Raw genomic sequence first — 15971 nt, 5'->3', positions numbered from 1 at the left:
CCCCCCCTGTACCCCACGCTCCCGGGGGGTCTCCGGCCGGACCCGTCTCTTCAGCTCGGGGGGGGGGTGATGCCCCTCAGCTCAGTTCCGGGCTCAGCTGGGGGGTCCTTGCCCGGGGGTCGGGGAGGTGAACCCTCCCCCCCCCAGCCCGGCCGGCTCCGCGTTCTCCGGGGGAGGGTGGAGCCGGGGGGGGGGGGGGGGGGGCGGATACCGGGGGGGGCGGTGGGGGTGCGGCCGCAGAGCAGCAGCGGCTGCGCCGAGCGGCGGGAGCGGAACCGGGAGCGGGGCGGGGGTCGGGGTCTCCGCAGCAGCAGCGCGGTGGGGTCCCGGTTCTCCCCTGCCTGCCCCTTGCCCCCTCTTCCCTGCCCATCCTCCTTCCCGCAGCCCCCCTGAGCCCCCCCGGGGCCATGGGCCGGGGTCAGGCGGGGGGTCGGGGGGGCTGAGCGCGGGGGGGGTTCAGGATGAGGTCGAGCTGGGGGGGCGTTGGGGGGGAGGTCTCGTCGGAGGGGTCCCGGCTTCGGAGCTTCGCCCACCGCTCCTCGCTGCACGGCATCGGGCACATCTTCACCCAGGGGGGGGCCTGGCTGCGGCGGGGGCTCTGGGTGGGCTTCTTCTTGGGGTCTCTGGGGCTGCTGTTGGGGGTGTGCGCGCAGCGCGTCGCCCACTTCCTCACCTACCCCCACGTCACCAAACTGGACGAAGTGGCGGCCACCAACCTGACCTTCCCGGCCATCACCATCTGCAACCTCAACGAGTTTCGCTTCTCCAAACTGACCCGTAACGATTTGTTCCACGCCGGGGAGCTGCTGGCCCTGCTGGACGGGCGGGCGGGGGTCCGGGAAACCCACCCTCCCCTAGCCGAGCCCCGCGTCCTGGCCACCCTGCGGGACAAAGCCAACTTCAGGGACTTTAAGGCCAAACCTTTCAGCATGGCTGAGTTCTACAACCGGACGGGCCACGACCTGGCGGAGATGCTGCTGTACTGCTCCTTCCGCGGCACCGACTGCACCGCCCGGGACTTCGCCGTGGTGAGAGGGGAGGGGGCGGCCGGGGGCACCCACCCCACCGCCAGCCGCTGCGGGGGTCGGGAACTGATGTGCAGGGGGGGCTGTGGCACCCAGGAGGCAGCCCCAGCCCACAGGGGTGCGGGACCCCCGGGGTGTGGCATGCTCAGGGGTACGGGACCCCCGGGAGCGTGGAGCCCCTCGGTATGGGACCCCTGGGGGCACGGGATGCTCGTGGATGCGGCCACAGCCCCACTCCCCCAGTGTATCAGCGCAGGACTCCCCCTGGCACCCCCTTCCCCAGGGCTGTGTTTGCCCACAGGCTCCCACACCTGCAACTCCCCTGGCACGGGCCGTGGTCTCCCCCCAGCATCTCCCCACACTCCTGGGGCCCGGGGAATGGCCAATGCCCACCACTTGTAACCCCACTCTGTCCCCATTGCTGTCCCCGTGGGCTCAGCCTCCCCACGGACACAGCAATCACCGTGAGCTTAATTAGTGCCTGAGATTGATTTTTGGGAGGAAGGCTCAGCTGAAAATCAACCCTCTGGGAAGCCCCCTCTACCCCTCATACCCTGTACCCTGGGGATGAGTGGCTGTGGGAGTTGAGGGTCGCAGGGGAGGACCTAGGGTGGCAGCATGAAGGGGCTGTCTCCCCTCTGCTGCACATGGGTGCCCATCTTTGTCCCCTTGATGAGGGTCCCAGAGGGTCTCAGGGGACACACGTGTGACACCATGCTCAGGAAGCCACCAGGAGCGTGGAGTTCTGCCACGTGTGTCCCAGCCCCTTAAGACCCCCCTGCTCCAGCCCCTCCCTGGCCCAGTCCCCAGGGACCCCCTTGCTCAGTCCCCAGCGACCCCCAGGCCCCTGGGACCCCCCTGCCCCGGCTTCTGAAGAGCCCTGGCCCAGCTCTGCCTCCAGCTGTGCCCGCTGTGACTTTGAAAGTCTGGAGCTAATAATAATGATAATAATCCGGATTTAGCCCCAGATTAGGAGCCTCTGCCCTGAGCCTCCTGGCACCCTGTCCCAGTGGCAGTGGTAGGGCCGGGACCCCAAGCCTCATCCCAGCCCCATCCCGGGGGTTCCTGGGGGTGCCCAAAGTGAGGGGCAGCCTGGGCTGGGGCTGTGTTCCCCAGATGTCCCCTCCTGGGGCTGGCAGGGCCAGGAGACCCCAGGGTGAGGGGCTGGGTGGGTCCTGGTATGAGGGCCTGGGGGGGTCATCCCGAGTGTGGGGTCCAGGGGTCCTGGCAGTGCTGGGGCTGTGTCCCTGTCCTTGTCCCCATCCTTGTCTGCCCCCCCCCCCCAAGCACATCCCTGTGCCGGGCAGCCGTTGCCATGGAAGCCGCCCCCCCCTTCCTCCTTGGGCAGCACGTTGCCATGGCAATGGGTCCCCATTTTTGGGAACAGCCCGTTGCCATGGCAGCCCCCCCCCTCCCACTTCACACCCCCACCCCCACCCCTCTGGTGGGATGGGCAGGGGGGACAACACCACGGCAGGGGGCCCTGACCCCATGGGGCAGTTATGCCCCCCATACCCTCCCCCCCCTAATACCCCAAGCCATGGGGCAGTGACGGGATGGGGGGGGCAGACACACATGGGCCCCTGAGTGGGATGGGGTCTGCCCAGGGATCTGGGGGGGCTGCTCTGGGGCTGGGGGAGGAATTGGGTCTGGGGGGGTCTTGGCCATGGGGTGGGAAGAGCTACAGCAGTGGGGAAGGGGCATGAGGGGCTGCGGGATGGGAGTTATGCAGCTCAGGGTCACAGTGGGGGCTCCCAGGAGGGTCCCTGCCTCTGTGTGCTGGTCCCTGGGGGTCACTCAGGGTTCTGAGGGTCCCTGGGGGGTCCAAGGTCTCAGGGGTTCCTGGGGGTCCCTGGGAGCTCTGGGGGTTCTGGGGTCACTGGGGGCTCAGGGGTCTCTGGGGGCTCCAAGGTCTCAGGAGTCCCTGGGGGCTCTGAAGACCCCTGGGGTCCCTGGGTGTCCTTGGGGCTCTGAGGACCTCTGAGGGCTTGGGGGTCCCTGGGGGTCCCTGGGGCCCCCTGGCACAGGGCAGACTTCCAGATCCCAGGGTGATGCTGAAGGTCCCCCTCCCCCTTAGAGTAGTTATGGGGGGGTCCTGCCCCATGTCCCTCCGCCCCAGGGTGCTCACTGGGGGTCCTGCCCCGTGTCCCCCTCCAGATCTTCACCCGCCTGGGCAAGTGCTACACGTTCAATGCGGGGGGGCCGGGCCGGCCAGTGCTGAGCACCCACCGGGGGGGCCAGGGCCACGGCCTGGAGCTGATGCTCGACGTGCAGCAGGATGAGTACCTGCCCGTCTGGGGGGACACGGGTGAGGGACCCCCACCTCGCACCCCGCCCCACACCCCCCATGGACTCCTCCTGACCCCCCCTTGCTGCCTTGCAGCCGAGACCTCTCTGGAGGCGGGGGTGCGGGTGCAGATCCACAGCCAGGATGAGCCCCCCGCCATCGACCAGCAGGGCTTTGGAGCAGCCCCCGGCTTCCAGACCCTCGTCTCGTGCCAGCAGCAGCGGGTACCCAGCACCCGGGGGGGGGGGGCAGCCCCTCTGGGGCCCCGACATAGCCCTGGCCATCCTCCCTGGGACCCCCTGCACTGTACAGTGAGGACCCCCGGGCTAGGGCAGCCCCACTGCGTGGTCCCAGCTCCCAGCATTGGTGACCCCCCCAGAACTGACCCCCCCCGCGTTGAACAGACCCTCGGTGGAGGCGGGGACCACCTAAATTTAGTGCCTCGAGTGGGTGTCACCGTGTGTCACTGGCAGACGGAGCGTGGTGGTGGCAGAAAGGTGGCCCTGAGTGACAAGACCCTCCCCACCCCGGCGGTCCCTGCTGACATCTGTTCCCATCTGTCCCAGCCTGTCCCTGTCCCTCCTGCCGCTGTGCTGGGGGCAGGTGACACCAGCCCTGTCCCTGTGCCCGGAGGGGAGGGGAAGGGGGTCTCTGGAGTGCTGTGATCCCCAGCTCTGGGGGAGCCCCGGGGGGCTCTGGGCGTCTCAAGGGTCCCTGGGGGGCACACGGCACGGGATGGGGACACTGGGAATGAGCTCTGCCCGAGGGACCGGGCACCAGGGTGGGCCGGGGGGTGGGTGGCACAGGGGGGGGATGTCCGGGACACTGTTGGGGACACGGCGTTGTCCTCTCCCGGTGGCCGCAGCTGCTGTACCTGCCCCCGCCCTGGGGGGACTGCCAGGCCTCCCCCGGCGCCGCCGGCTCCTTCCCCACCTACACCATCCCCGGGTGCCGCCTCGACTGCGAGAGCCGATACCTGACCGAGAACTGCGCCTGCCGCATGGTGCACATGCCGGGTGAGGGGCTGGGGGCTGCGGGGGGCTGCGGGGGAGCAGGGGAGGAGCTGGGGAGGGGCTATACAGAGGGCTAGGGGGCTGAGGATGGGGAGGGGGAGATCCTCCTGACCCCAACCCCCCCCACACCAGGCAGTGCCGACATCTGCACCCCGGAGCAGTACAAGGAGTGTGCAGACCCTGCCCTGGGTAGGTACTGGGGGTCAGTGTGGCCACCACAGCCCCCAGCTTAGCCACCATGCCCACCCACACGGCCACCACAGTCACCACCATGGCCCCTACCATGGCCACAGCCACTGCCATGGTCCCCATCATGGCCACCACCTTGGCTACCACAGCCCCACTGCTTTGGTGTCCCCAGCCCAGGGGCTCACTCCGGGGGCGACCATCCCTGGGCACACCCAGACTTGTCCCCAGCACCCCTCATCCCCTACTGTCCCTCTCCCCCCCATCTCCTTCACTGTGAACACAGCCACAGTGTCCCCATGTCCTGTGGGGACACATGACCACTGCCTGTGGCCAGACACGTGGGTCCCAGCCCCTGGGTGCTGCCGACAGCAATGGTGACACCACCCGTGTCCTGTGCCACCACCACCTGCCACCACCCAGCTCTGTCCTTGGGGCTGCCCCATCTCCATTGTGGGTGGGGGTCCTGGACACACTGTCCCCACAGTCCTCGTGGTCTCTGTGGCCCTCGCAGTACCCATGGTCTCTGTGGTGGTCCCATGGTCTCCATGGTGTCCCCGCAGTCCCCGAGGTCCCCGCAGTCCCCGTGGTCCCTGCAGTCCCCGTGGTCCTGTCCCCGCAGACTTCCTGGTGAAGCGGGACAGTCAGTTCTGCTCCTGCCGCACTCCCTGTGCCACCGTGCGCTATGGGAAGGAGCTGTCGGTGCTGCCCATCCCCAGCCGGGCCGCCAGCCGGCACCTGGCCCGCAGGTTCAACAGGACCCAGCAGTACATCGCGTGAGGGACCGGGCCCCGCCAGCGGGACAGCGCGGGACACTGCATGGCATCGGGTGACAGGGACCCCTCCCCCAGCCCAGGGGGCTCCAAGCCCCATCCAACCTTCAACACTGCCAGGGATGGGGCACCCACAGCTTCCTTGGGCAACCTGGGCACCCAGGGGCTCAGCACCCTCACCCCAAACAATTTCTCCCTCCCTCCCTGCCCAAGATCTCCTCTCCATCTCCCCTCTCCCAGCTCCAAACCCTTCCCCCTCGCAGGCTCCCATCCCTCCAGGCCCTTGTCCCAAGTCCCTCCCCAGCTTTCCTGGAGCCCCTTCAGGCACTGGAAGGTGCTCTAAGGTCTCCCCATGGGATCCTTCTCTTCTCCAGCCTCAACACCCCCAACTCTCTCAGCCTGGCTCCAGAGCAGAGCTGCTCCAGCCCTCCCAGCAGCTCCAGGGCCTCCTCTGCACTGGCTCCAACAGCTCCGTGTCCTTCTGCTGCTGGGGACCCCAGAGCCGGACCCAGCTTTACGCCAGGGGGGTCTCCCCAGAGGCGGACAATCCCCTCCCTGGCCCTGCTGCTCACACTGTAGGGATGCAGCCCAGGACCTGGTTGGTTTCTGGGCTCCAAGCTCACACTCAGGGCTCCTGCTCCACCCTCCCCCCCCATGTCCTTCTCCTCAGGCCTGACCCCCCAATCCTTCCTCCTCCCAACCTCCATCCATTCATGGGATTGCCTCCAGCCAGCTGCAGAACCTTGCACTTGCCCGTGGTGAACTTCATGAACATCCTTTTGCCACCCCCTCCCCTTGCCCTGTTCCACTGCAGCCCCCCCAGACCCCCTGCCCCCAAGCTGTCCATTCCACCTGACCTCCATCCATGCCCCTGTCCCCTCCCCAGGGACAATGTCCTGGTCCTGGACATCTTCTTTGAGGCCCTGAACTACGAGACCATCGAGCAGAAAGCAGCCTACGAGGTGGCAGGGCTGCTGGGTGAGTCTGGGGGGGTCCTGATAGCCAGGGCGTGGACAGCACCCCTCACCCACTCTAATGCCTTTCTCCCACCCAGGTGACATCGGGGGACAGATGGGGCTCTTCATGGGTGCCAGCCTCCTCACCATCCTGGAGATCATCGACTACCTGTATGAGGTGAGACCTCCCGCAATAGCCCCCCCTAATGCCCCCTCCCCTTTGTGCTGGGGGTGGTCTCTAACCCCTCTTACCAGGTATTTCGGGACAAACTCCTCAGCTTCTACAAGGAGAAGAAAAGACCCCCCCGGAGAGACAGCAGCACCATGGTAACACCCCCTCCCCAAATTCCACCTTCCTGGGCGTGCAGCCTACCTGCCCCCTCCCCTGGCAAGGGGTGGGGAGGGTCTCGCTCCTCATCCCACCCATCTGCTGCTCTGTCTGTCTGTCCAGGAGCACCCAGTGGGGACCACCATCCCTCCAGGGCCCAGGTACAGACCCTGGGGGCTTTTTTTTGGGGGGGGTGCACCCAGAGCCCCCACCCCAGCATTTGCACACCTCTGGGTGCTCTCCCCCCAGGGGTCCTGCAGTGAGGACACAGCCACAGCTGTGACCCCCCCCCCCCCCCCAGACAGGCCCTCCCCTGCCCAATTCCCCCATGGGTGGTCCCCGGGGGTCTGCACCCCTTTTCCCCACATCTCAGACTTTTCTTGGCATCATCCCCACACACACACATCCTCATACATCACCCCTCCCCGACCCAGGACCCCACACACACATCCAGCCCCCAGGGTGCTGTGGGGGCCCCAGAGGGGAGATCTGGGGGGGCTTTTGGGTTGGGGGCCACGGGGACGAATTGGTGGGGGAGGACAAGGAAGGTGGGTGGAGTGGGGGAGGCCCCCCCAGCGACCACCCTGTGTGCCCCCACAGAGTCCCCATCACCCCCCATGCTGCCACCAGGACGTGCTCAGCCTCTCCCCGGACCTGCTACCTCGTCACCCGGCTCTAGAAACCCCTGGGGGGGCTCTGCTGAGGGCCCCCCCCCACCCCGAGACCCCCAGCTGTGCTGGGACTGGGGGGCAATGGTCCTCAGGTACCCCCCTGCAGGGCTGGCGCTGGGTGCCAAGGTGCCCCACTCTGAGACATCCCCCCTCAGGGTTTTTTTTTGGGGGGGGCTGGGGGTGGCAGGACCCCCCTACTCTGCTCCCCCGTACCTGCATGAGCTGCTTGTGCCCCCCACCCCGCTGTACACATGGCTCCTGCTTGCTGCGGACCCCCCACCCCAACAAAAACGAGCCCCAGCCCTGGCTCCTGTGCTGATGGGGGGGGGGGCCGGGGGTGGGCAGGGGTCCCAGTGCCCCCCAGGAAGGACGAGGCGACGCTGGGGAGGGGGGAAGCTCTTTATGGAGGTAATAAACACGCACATACAGCAGCACAGTAGAAAAGAAATGGGGTGCCCCCCCGGACCTTCCCCCTGGCCCCCCCTGCCCTGGCAGGGAGGGGCTGGGGGGAGCAGGGAGAGGAATGGGGGGTCCTGCCTGGTCCCGGAGGGTTCTGCCCCTCCACCAGCCTCGTAGCCCCGGGGGGGCTCTGCGGGGTCTCAGCTGCCCCCCAGGACAGCCCCAGCCCCACCGCAGGGTGGGGGGTTTGGGGAGATGGGGGGGAGGTCGCACCAGCCCTCCCCTCCCCCCCCAGCCAGGGCAGAGTGTTGGGTTAAAAACCTAATAAATAGGGGGGGCGGGGGGCTGCGCTGGGGGAGGGCTGCCCCTTGCCTCCCAGAGCCGGAGGGGGGGGGCTTAGGGGGGGCAGAAGTCGGTGAAGTAGGGGTGCTGCAGGGCTTCCTCTGCCGAGATCCGCTGCACGGGGTTGCACTTCAGCAGGTTCTGGAGGGTAGGGGTGGGGAGCTGAGGGCCTGGGGGGTCCAACACCACCCCACAGCCCCCCCGGAGTGGTGCGGGGAGCGGGCGCCCACCCCCAGAAGGGAAAAGGCTGTGCCCAGGCTGGGGGACACTGACTGAGGGAGACATGGGCGGGAGGGGACACGGGGAGAGGGGTGACACAGGAACAGGGAGAGGTGGGGACAGGGAGATATGGGGGCAGGGGTGACACAGGGAGAGGTGGGGACAGGGGGACATGGGGCTGGAGGGACACAGGAACAGGGAGAGGTGGGGACAGGGGGATATGGGGGCAGGGGTGACACAGGGAGAGGTGGGGACAGGGGGACATGGGGCTGGGGGGACACAGGGACAAGGGAGGAAGGTGTAACAGAGGAAGGGGGGGACAGGGGAACACAGGGGCAGGGGACACATGGAATGACATTGTCTGGGGGGACCCGGGGGCGAGGGGACACGGGGACAGGTCCCAGTGCCAGGTCTCACCTGCAGCAGATCCCTGCCGGTGGCATTCAGCTTGGGCACCACATTGACCAAGGAGGTGGTGGCAGGGTACATGGGGTAGGGCTGGGGACAGAGAGGTCAGCACGGGACCCCCCGGGCCCCCCCACGCTTCCCCAGACCCCCCCTCACCTTGTAATCGGGCAGCTTGGCCATGGCTGGCCACTGCTCCTCCGTGGGGGTGCCCAGCAGCGTGGGGACAGCAGCAGTCAAGGACAACCATGGGAGGGTCCTGTGCGTGTCTGTGCGTCCCCTGCCTCGGGCAGAGGTCCCCCCAGAGCCCCCCCCCCGCAGCCCCCCAAGGATATCGGAAAATCCTCTTGAGCTGATCGTCCACGTCGTTCCCCGGGAACAGCGGCCGCCCCGCGTTGGCCAGCTCTGGGGGGGAGACCCCGGCACTGCAGCCCCCCCAGCCAGCGAGCCCCCCACCCGAGCACCACAGCCCCCATGTCACAGCCTCCCATGTCACAGCCCCCCATGTCACAGCCCCTCCCTTGCACCCCCCCAATCGCAGCCCCCTCATCGCACCTGGTCTGTAGCACCCCTCTTTTGCAGCCCCCCAGTTGCGGCCCCCATATCGCAGCCCCTTTCCACCCCCCCATCGCACCCCCTCATCACAGCCCCGTCACAGCCCCTGTCGCCCCCTCCTATCGCCCCCTGTCGCCTCCTATCGCCCCCTGTCGCCGCCCACCTGCGAAGATGCACCCTGCCGACCACATGTCGATGGAGGTGGAGTACAGTTTGGCCCCAAACAGCACGTCGGGGGGGCGGTACCACAGTGTCACCACCTGCCAGGGGACATCAGGGGGCTCAGTGATGGCCGGAGCCCCCCCGGGACCCCCGCCCCACCCGGACCCCCGCCTCACCTCGGCCGAGTAGCAGCGCACGGGGATACCGAAGGCGCGGGCCAGCCCGAAATCAGCCAGCTTCAGCTCCCCGTTCTGGGGGACACCCTAGGTCAGGGGACACTGGGGACACAGCGACACCCCCCCCCGACATCCCCGCGGCAGTGGCAGCCCCCATGCTCCGGGCCCTCCGCCCCCTCCCACCCACCGGGGACACCCGCAACAGATGGAGACACCAATGGGGACCTCCTGCTCTCAGTGTCACCCTTGTCACCCCACTCCCCATGTTACCCTGTTCCCCGTCACCCCAGTCCCCATGTCACACTGCTCCTGGTGTCACCCCACTTCCAGTGTCAGACTGCACCCCGTCACCCCACTTCCACTGTCACCTCACTCCCCTGGTCCCGATGTCACACAATCCCAATGTCTCCCTGTTCCCAGTGTCACCCCAATACCACTGTCACCCACTCCCAGCATCACCCTATTCCTGGTGTCCCTCCACTCCCATTCTCACCCCCCTTCCAACATCCCCCACTCTCCAGTGTCACCCTGCTGCTGGAGTCACCCCAATCCTGCTGTCCCAGTGTCACTCCACTTCCAGCGTCACCCCCCTTCTGGTGTCACCCTGTTCTGGTGTCACCCTGCTCCCAGTGTCACCCCACTCCTGATGTCACCCCACACCTGGCCCACCACCAGTGCCCTCCACTCCCAGTGTCCCCCCCAGTCCCGCTGTCCCCCCCAGTCCCGGTGTCCCCCCCATCCCGGTGTACCCCCCCCATCCTGGTGTCCCCCCCAGTCCCGGTGTCCCCCCCTCTCCCGGTGTCCCACCCGGTTGATGAGCAGGTTCTGGGGTTTCAGGTCCCGGTGGAGGACGTTGCGGCTGTGGCAGAAGGCGAGACCCTTCAGCAGCTGGAACATGAACGACTGCGGGAGGCAGTGGGGGGGACATCAGCCCCTGCCCCACCGGGGACACCCGGGGCCAACCCCGGGGACCCCCACCCAAACCCTCTTCACCTTGACGATCTCGGGGTCCAGGTCCCCATTGCAGCTGTCGAAGTATTTCTTCAGGTCCTGGGGGGGTGAACAGCGGGAGGGGGGAGCGAGGGGGCGGGAGGGAGGGGGGTGTCTGGGGGTTGGGGGCAGTGCCCCCCGGTACCGGTTCTCACCTGGTCACAGAACTCGAAGACCAGGGTCAGCTTCTTGTCGCTGTGCAGGACATCGTGCAGCCTGCAGGGGGGAGACCGGGACCCCTCAGCCCCCGCCGTTTCCCCGGGGACGCCCGGAGGGGGTGCAGCCCCCCGCCCCCCCGCCCCTTGCCTGACGATGTTCTTGTGCTTCAGCTCCTTCAGCAGGCAGATCTCCCGCAGCGCCGAGCTGGGCACCCCCTGCGGGAGAGGGGGGTCACAGGGAGGTGTGCTGGCGGGGACCCGGTACCAGAGCCGGTACCGGCCCTATGCCCCCCAGCACCCCCTCACCTCGTCATCATCGTCCAGCCGGACCCTCTTCAGCGCCACGATCTCGTGCGTCTCCCGGTTCTTGGCCTTGAACACGGTTCCGTAGGTGCCTGCAGGGAACCGGGCACCGCCGCACCGGGTCACCGAGGAACCGGTACTGGTACCGGCACCGGGACCCGCCCCCGCACCGGCACCGGCCCCCTCTCCCCGCATGGCCCCACACTCCCCTCACCTCCCCCCCCGCACCTTCCCCGATCTTCTCCAGCTTCTCGTATTTCTGCATCGCTCCGGTCCCGATCCCGGTCCAGGTCCCGGCCCCGCCGCCCCCCGCCCCGCCGCGCCTCCCGGCAGCCCCCGCGGCCCCGCCCGCCCCCGCCGCTTCCGCCACTCCTCCCGGCAGCCCCCGCGCCACCCCGCACCGCCCCGCTTCCGCCACACCCCCGGGATGGCACCGCCCCCGCATCCCCGCACCACCCCCCCTTCCCTCCGCACCCCATAGGTTCCGGGTTCGATCCCCGCCTCCGCCCCTCTCGTCCTGCAACTCCCAGCACCGGGACGGGGATTCCCCCGCAGGGCTGCTGCGGGAAGGGTGGCCGCGCACACCCGCCCTGTGTCGGTGCGGGTGCCGCTACCGGTACTAGTACCAGCAGAGGTGCGGTCCCGCCCGGTGCCCCGCCCCGGCGCGCTCCCGCTGCCGCCGCTCCTCCCCACGGGGCCGCGCAGACCCGCCCGGCGCGGCGGGACCCTCCGGTAAGCGGCTGGGCGGGGGCGGCGGCGGGAGACGGTGCCGCGCTGGCGCCCGCCGGAGGCGGCGGGGCTGGGGGGTGCGGCTGGTGCCGTCCCAGTGCCGACCCGGCGCTGTCTCGGTCCCGTCCCGGTGCCGCCCGTGCCCCGCCGGGGCTTTCCCCCGCTCCCTCCCCGCTGTGCCCCGTTGGTGCTCCCGGTCCCGGTTCCCCCCTCTTGCCCCGGGCTGGGACCCCGGGTCGCTGCACCCCCCCGCCGGCTCCTCCCGAGGCACCGAGTCCCGTCCCGCCCCCGCTTCCTCCCGCTAACACCTCGGGTACCCCCGGTGGGACGGGGGGGAGCTCGGGGGGTCACACGCCGGGTCCCGGGGAGGCGAGCAGGGGGGTCCGGGAAACGGGGGAGACACGATCCTGGGAGCTCCGGCTCCCTCCAAAGGGAGGAAGCAGCGCCCTCGCCCCTGGCAGCCCTCCGGGACCCCCGAGGATCAACCCACCGGGACCACCCGGGCTACCTCACACCTCTCCCGATCCCCCAGGACCCTCCGGGAACCCCCTTTAGACCCGCCCATGACTCCCTCGGAACCCCCTCTGGACATCACATACTATTTCCAGACGTCCCTGTGATCCCCCCTCCCCTAATTCCCCCAGGACCCCTCTGGACTCCTTCAGAGCTCCTCGGACCCCTCAAAACTCCTTTGGGACCCTTCCGGGTCCTCCCAGGACCCCTTAGACCTCCTAAGGATCCCCTCAAGACCCCCTCAGACTCCTTCTAGACCCCCCCCCCACCATCCCCCTCTCCCCCCATCCCACCCCTAGCTCCCCCGGGATCTCGCACCTTGGCCCCCTCCCACCACTCCCCCCGTCCGGCTCCAGCCACCAGCCTGGTTCTGGCTCCGTTCCCGCGCCGGATCCGGCTCTCGGGGCACCGGTTCCACCCCCGCCCTGGGCTCACACGCACCCCCCCCTTTCCAACCTTCCTCATCTTTATTATTATTATTATTAATTACTTTATTTCCCCAGCGAGGCGAGGCTGTTCCATGCCCTTCCCGCCCAGCTCCTGAGCTCGCCGGAGACCCCTCGGCAGGTGAGGACACAACATGGTGGTGGCACACCACGAGGAGGTCCCCAAGAAATTGGGGGGGTTCCCAACGAATGTGGGGGTCCCCAAGGACCGGGGGAGTCCCCAAGGAACAGGGGCGTCCCCAAGGACCGGGAGTGGGGGGACCTCAGGGAACGTGAGCGGTGTCTTCAAGAACATGGGGGAGGGTCCCCAAGGAGTAACGGGGTCCCCAAGGAACAGGGTGGAGGGGTCCCCACATGGCACGCGGCGCTGGCATTTGGCCGCCATGTGCGGTGTGGGCTCCCCCCCGCTCCCCCCCCCCCCCCCCCCCCCCTCCCCCCCCGGCTTGCGAAACTTTTGCCAGGGGTGGTGGTTGAGCAAGGGCCGGGCACGGGTCCAGCCCCGCTCGTGGAGCTCCCACGGGCCGCTGGTGGCCGTCCCCTGGGGTCCCCTCCCCACTCCCGCTGCCGTGTCCTTCGGGGTCGCTGCACGGCTTCAAGCGGCTGCCGGGATGTGATCGCCCTAATGGCACCGGCGGCTCCAGATCTATCCCCCCCCCGCGCCCCCCGGCACCGCTGGAGACGTTGGGGACAAGGGGAGGGGGGGGATGGCAGTGTTGGGGACAAGGGGGGGGGTGGCAGGAAGGTCCTCCCCATCCCCGTCTGTAGGTGTGATACCCCGGGGGAGCCGTGGGTCAGTTGACACCCCGGGGGTCCGGGGGAACCCTGGGGGGAATCTCCTAGGGGATCCGGGGAGGGGAGGGAGGGGTCCAGAAGGGTCCCAGGGGAGTTCTGGGGGAAGTCTGGGGGTGTTCTGAGCCCTGAAGCTTGTAGGGGAGTCCGGGGGGGGTCGTGGGGGCGTCTGAACGCCTTGCAGGGGACTTCTGGGGTGTCCAGAGGGGGTCTGAGGTGTTAGAAGGAGACCCTAGGGAGTCTTCCGGAGATGCCAGGGGCGGGGGTGCTGCTTCAATCCCGTCAGAGGGAGCCGGGGGTCTCAGGATCGTGCCCCCGTTTCCCAGAGCCCCCCGCCTGGCTTCAGGAGCCCCTGGGCTCCCCCCCACCCCTCCAGGAGTCCCTGAGGTGTCAGCGATGGGAGGGAGGGTGTGAAGCAGGTCCGGTGGGTGGGGATGTGCTGACTCCCCCCAACCCCGGTAAGGGGAGGGGTGGGTGGGCTCTGCCGAGCTGTGGGTTGCGGTGGGGAGGGGGTCGTGGCGCAGCCCCAGCCCTGTCATTAGCGGTGGCCGCAGGGACCGGGCTGGCAGCCCGGGGACACCAGGGGCGCCAAGGGGGGACACACACACACCACACATACACACACACACAGAGCCCCCCCCCTCGCTCTGCCCCACCGAAACCCCCCACCCCCGGGGGAGTGCCGTGTGTCCCCGCCTGTCCCCCGGCGGGGGTGGCCCGGCGGGTGCCCGCCCCGCTGCCCAGAGGTGGGGCTGCCCCAGGAGCCCCCCCGGACTTGGCAGGGCCGCGGTGTTTGGATGCCATGGCCTGGTGCCGGGCTTGCCGAAACAAAGCCTCCCGCCGCCGGCCCTCCGTTCATCGGGTTGTTTTTTTTTATTATTATTTTCTGTGTTTTTTTTCCCTTCCCCTTCTCCCCGGTATAAAAAGCGCCCGGCGCCCGGCAGCCCCCGGCACGGCAGGGCAGAGCACGGCAGCCCCCAGACCCACAGGGCGGGAGGAGGGGGTCCCCGGGGACACAGAGGGCAGTGTCGGGACATGGGGTGAGTGGGGCAGAGCCCGGGGAGGTGGCGGGGAGGGGGGGGTGGCAGCTGCCAGGGACCAAGGGTCGGTCCCCGGGGTGGCACAGGGCACAGCCTGGCACGGGGACAGACCCGGGACCGGAGGGAAACAGGCGGCTGGGGGGGCAGAGGACACTCGGGGAGGGTCCTGTGCCACTCTAAGGGGATTGGTGCCACCAAGGGGGGGTCCGGTGTCCCTCGAGGGGGTCTTGTGCTACTCGCGCGGGTCCCGTGCCACTCAGGGGGTCTTGTGCCACTTGGGGGGGAGGAGAAATCCGTGCCACTAGGGGGGTTGGTGCCACTGGGGGAGGGATCACTGCTACTCAAGGGGTCTGGTGCCACCCGAGGGGGATCAGTGCCACTCGGGAGGGTCCTGTGCTACTTAAGAGACGGGGGGGTGGGTGGGGTGGGTCTGGTGCCACTTGGAGGTTTCAGTGCCACTTGGAGCAGGTCTGGTGGCACTCGAGGGGGATTGGTGTCGCTTGTGGGTGCCTGGTTCCACTCAGGGTGTCCTGTACCATTTGAGGGGTATTGGTGCCACCTGGGGGGGTGTCCTGTGCCACTCAGGGGGCCCAGTGCCAGTCGGGGTGCCTTGTGCTGCATTGAGGGTCTGGTGCCTCTTTGGGGGAGCTCTGGTGCCGCTCAGGGGGTTCTGTTCCACTTGGGGGAGGGGGGTCTGGTGCCACCCGGGGGGTCCTGTGCTACTTGGGGGGTCCTGCTGACCTGGGGGGGGGCACTGGCCCAGGGTCCCTAGGGCAGCTACTGTCCCCCCCCACCCGGGATTTGTCCGTGGGAGTGGGTGCAGAGCCGTGATTCACACGACGGATCTGGTGGTTTGGAGGTCGTGGGGTGGAGGGTGCAGGGGGGGTTGTGTGTGAATATTTTTGGTGGCGGTTTCCGAAGTTTCAGCGTTTCTGCCGGGGTGGGAGCTGTGGTGTTGCTGTTATCCCGGCCCAGTGGCCATGGGGGGCTGTGGGCCCCCACCCTCTCAACCCCTGGGTGGGCATCCCGGGGGTCTCACGGAGGCAGCTGTACCATGGGGACCCTGTGGAGTTTTGGGGAGAGGTGTGTTTGAGACCCTCTGGGCCGGGGGCAGGGTGGCCCTGCCGGTGTCCCCAGCCCCGGTGGAGGAGCCTGAGGATACCTCCAGGGAGCAGGGGGACAGACCTGGGGGGCACAGACCCCCCGGGGCAGCTGTCCCTGGGCTGTGGGGTCGGGGGGATGTGAATGGGGTCCCTCACCCCCTGGGTGCTGTCCCTGTCACCTTGGTGTCACCAGATGTGGCACGGTGGTCATCTCCAGCCTCACCTCTGGCTGTGGGCACAGACGTGTGTGACACATGTGTCTATGTGTGTCCTTCAGTGTGTCCCTCTGTGTCCATGTGTGTCCCCATCCCGCCATGGGGACCTGCTCCCATCACTGCCATGCTCCCCCTGTCCCCAGCCCCGGTGACACGGTGTGAGGGGACACAGTGCTGCCGGTGGCACG

At 68.4% G+C, this 15971-nt stretch overlaps 3 protein-coding genes across 6 annotated transcripts in view; 2 read left to right on the top strand and 1 right to left on the bottom strand.

Moving 5' to 3' along the window:
• The first annotated feature begins 238 nt into the window (after window positions 1-238).
• On the top strand, window positions 239-7543 carry ASIC3 (acid sensing ion channel subunit 3). Of its 2 annotated transcripts, XM_071734464.1 has the most exons (11): window positions 239-1028; window positions 3183-3333; window positions 3409-3536; window positions 4178-4328; window positions 4458-4514; window positions 5134-5287; window positions 6171-6262; window positions 6339-6418; window positions 6496-6567; window positions 6692-6729; window positions 7169-7543. In XM_071734464.1, the coding sequence occupies exons 1-11, from the start codon at window positions 462-464 to the stop codon at window positions 7245-7247; spliced, it is 1569 nt and encodes a 522-aa protein (XP_071590565.1). In that variant the 5' UTR covers window positions 239-461; the 3' UTR covers window positions 7248-7543. The 2 variants fall into 2 exon arrangements, with proteins under 2 accessions (XP_071590565.1, XP_071590566.1); XM_071734465.1 differs by lacking the exons at window positions 6339-6418; window positions 6496-6567; window positions 6692-6729; window positions 7169-7543 and having other exon boundaries at window positions 306-1028; window positions 5134-5340; window positions 6171-6257.
• Window positions 7544-7620: 77 nt separating this feature from the next.
• On the bottom strand, window positions 7621-11286 carry CDK5 (cyclin dependent kinase 5). Its single transcript, XM_071734467.1, has 12 exons — window positions 11177-11286; window positions 10952-11040; window positions 10794-10861; window positions 10643-10703; window positions 10491-10547; window positions 10305-10400; window positions 9498-9572; window positions 9323-9419; window positions 8940-9009; window positions 8764-8824; window positions 8617-8697; window positions 7621-8121 (listed from the first exon to the last, which is right to left on the bottom strand). Exons 1-12 carry the CDS (start codon window positions 11211-11213, stop codon window positions 8035-8037), a joined length of 879 nt encoding a protein of 292 aa, XP_071590568.1. The 5' UTR covers window positions 11214-11286; the 3' UTR covers window positions 7621-8034.
• A 131-nt stretch (window positions 11287-11417) lies between these two features.
• Window positions 11418-15971, top strand: part of SLC4A2 (solute carrier family 4 member 2) — a 19162-nt gene continuing 14608 nt past the window's right edge. For 2 of the 3 annotated variants that reach the window (XM_071734446.1, XM_071734444.1), the window contains exons 1-3: window positions 11418-11680; window positions 12694-12757; window positions 14353-14465. The gene's annotated coding sequence lies outside the window, so the exon portion shown is untranslated. The remainder of the gene's footprint in view (window positions 11681-12693; window positions 12758-14352; window positions 14466-15971) is intronic. The other variant, XM_071734445.1, reaches the window with a different exon arrangement.

This window comes from Heliangelus exortis, chromosome 2 (assembly GCF_036169615.1).
Source record: "Heliangelus exortis chromosome 2, bHelExo1.hap1, whole genome shotgun sequence".
Taxonomy (NCBI): Eukaryota; Metazoa; Chordata; class Aves; order Apodiformes; family Trochilidae; genus Heliangelus; species Heliangelus exortis.
This window is presented reverse-complemented; position numbering and strand designations above follow the sequence as displayed.

What these genes read in the sequence shown, in the direction of transcription:
- CDK5 (XM_071734467.1), bottom strand. Translation starts at nt 11,213, where the DNA reads ATGCAGAAATACGAGAAGCTGGAGAAGATCGGGGAAG. An exon ending in GGCTGGACGATGATGACGAG is followed by an intron (nt 10,862 to 10,951) that starts GTGAGGGGGTGC and finishes CCTCTCCCGCAG; the next exon opens with GGGGTGCCCAGCTCGGCGCT. An exon ending in TGCGCTGCTACTCGGCCGAG is followed by an intron (nt 9,420 to 9,497) that starts GTGAGGCGGGGG and finishes GTCCCCTGGCAG; the next exon opens with GTGGTGACACTGTGGTACCG.
- ASIC3 (XM_071734464.1), top strand. Translation starts at nt 462, where the DNA reads ATGAGGTCGAGCTGGGGGGGCGTTGGGGGGGAGGTCTCGTCGGAGGGG. An exon ending in TCTCGTGCCAGCAGCAGCGG is followed by an intron (nt 3,537 to 4,177) that starts GTACCCAGCACC and finishes CGGTGGCCGCAG; the next exon opens with CTGCTGTACCTGCCCCCGCC. An exon ending in CGAGGTGGCAGGGCTGCTGG is followed by an intron (nt 6,263 to 6,338) that starts GTGAGTCTGGGG and finishes TCTCCCACCCAG; the next exon opens with GTGACATCGGGGGACAGATG.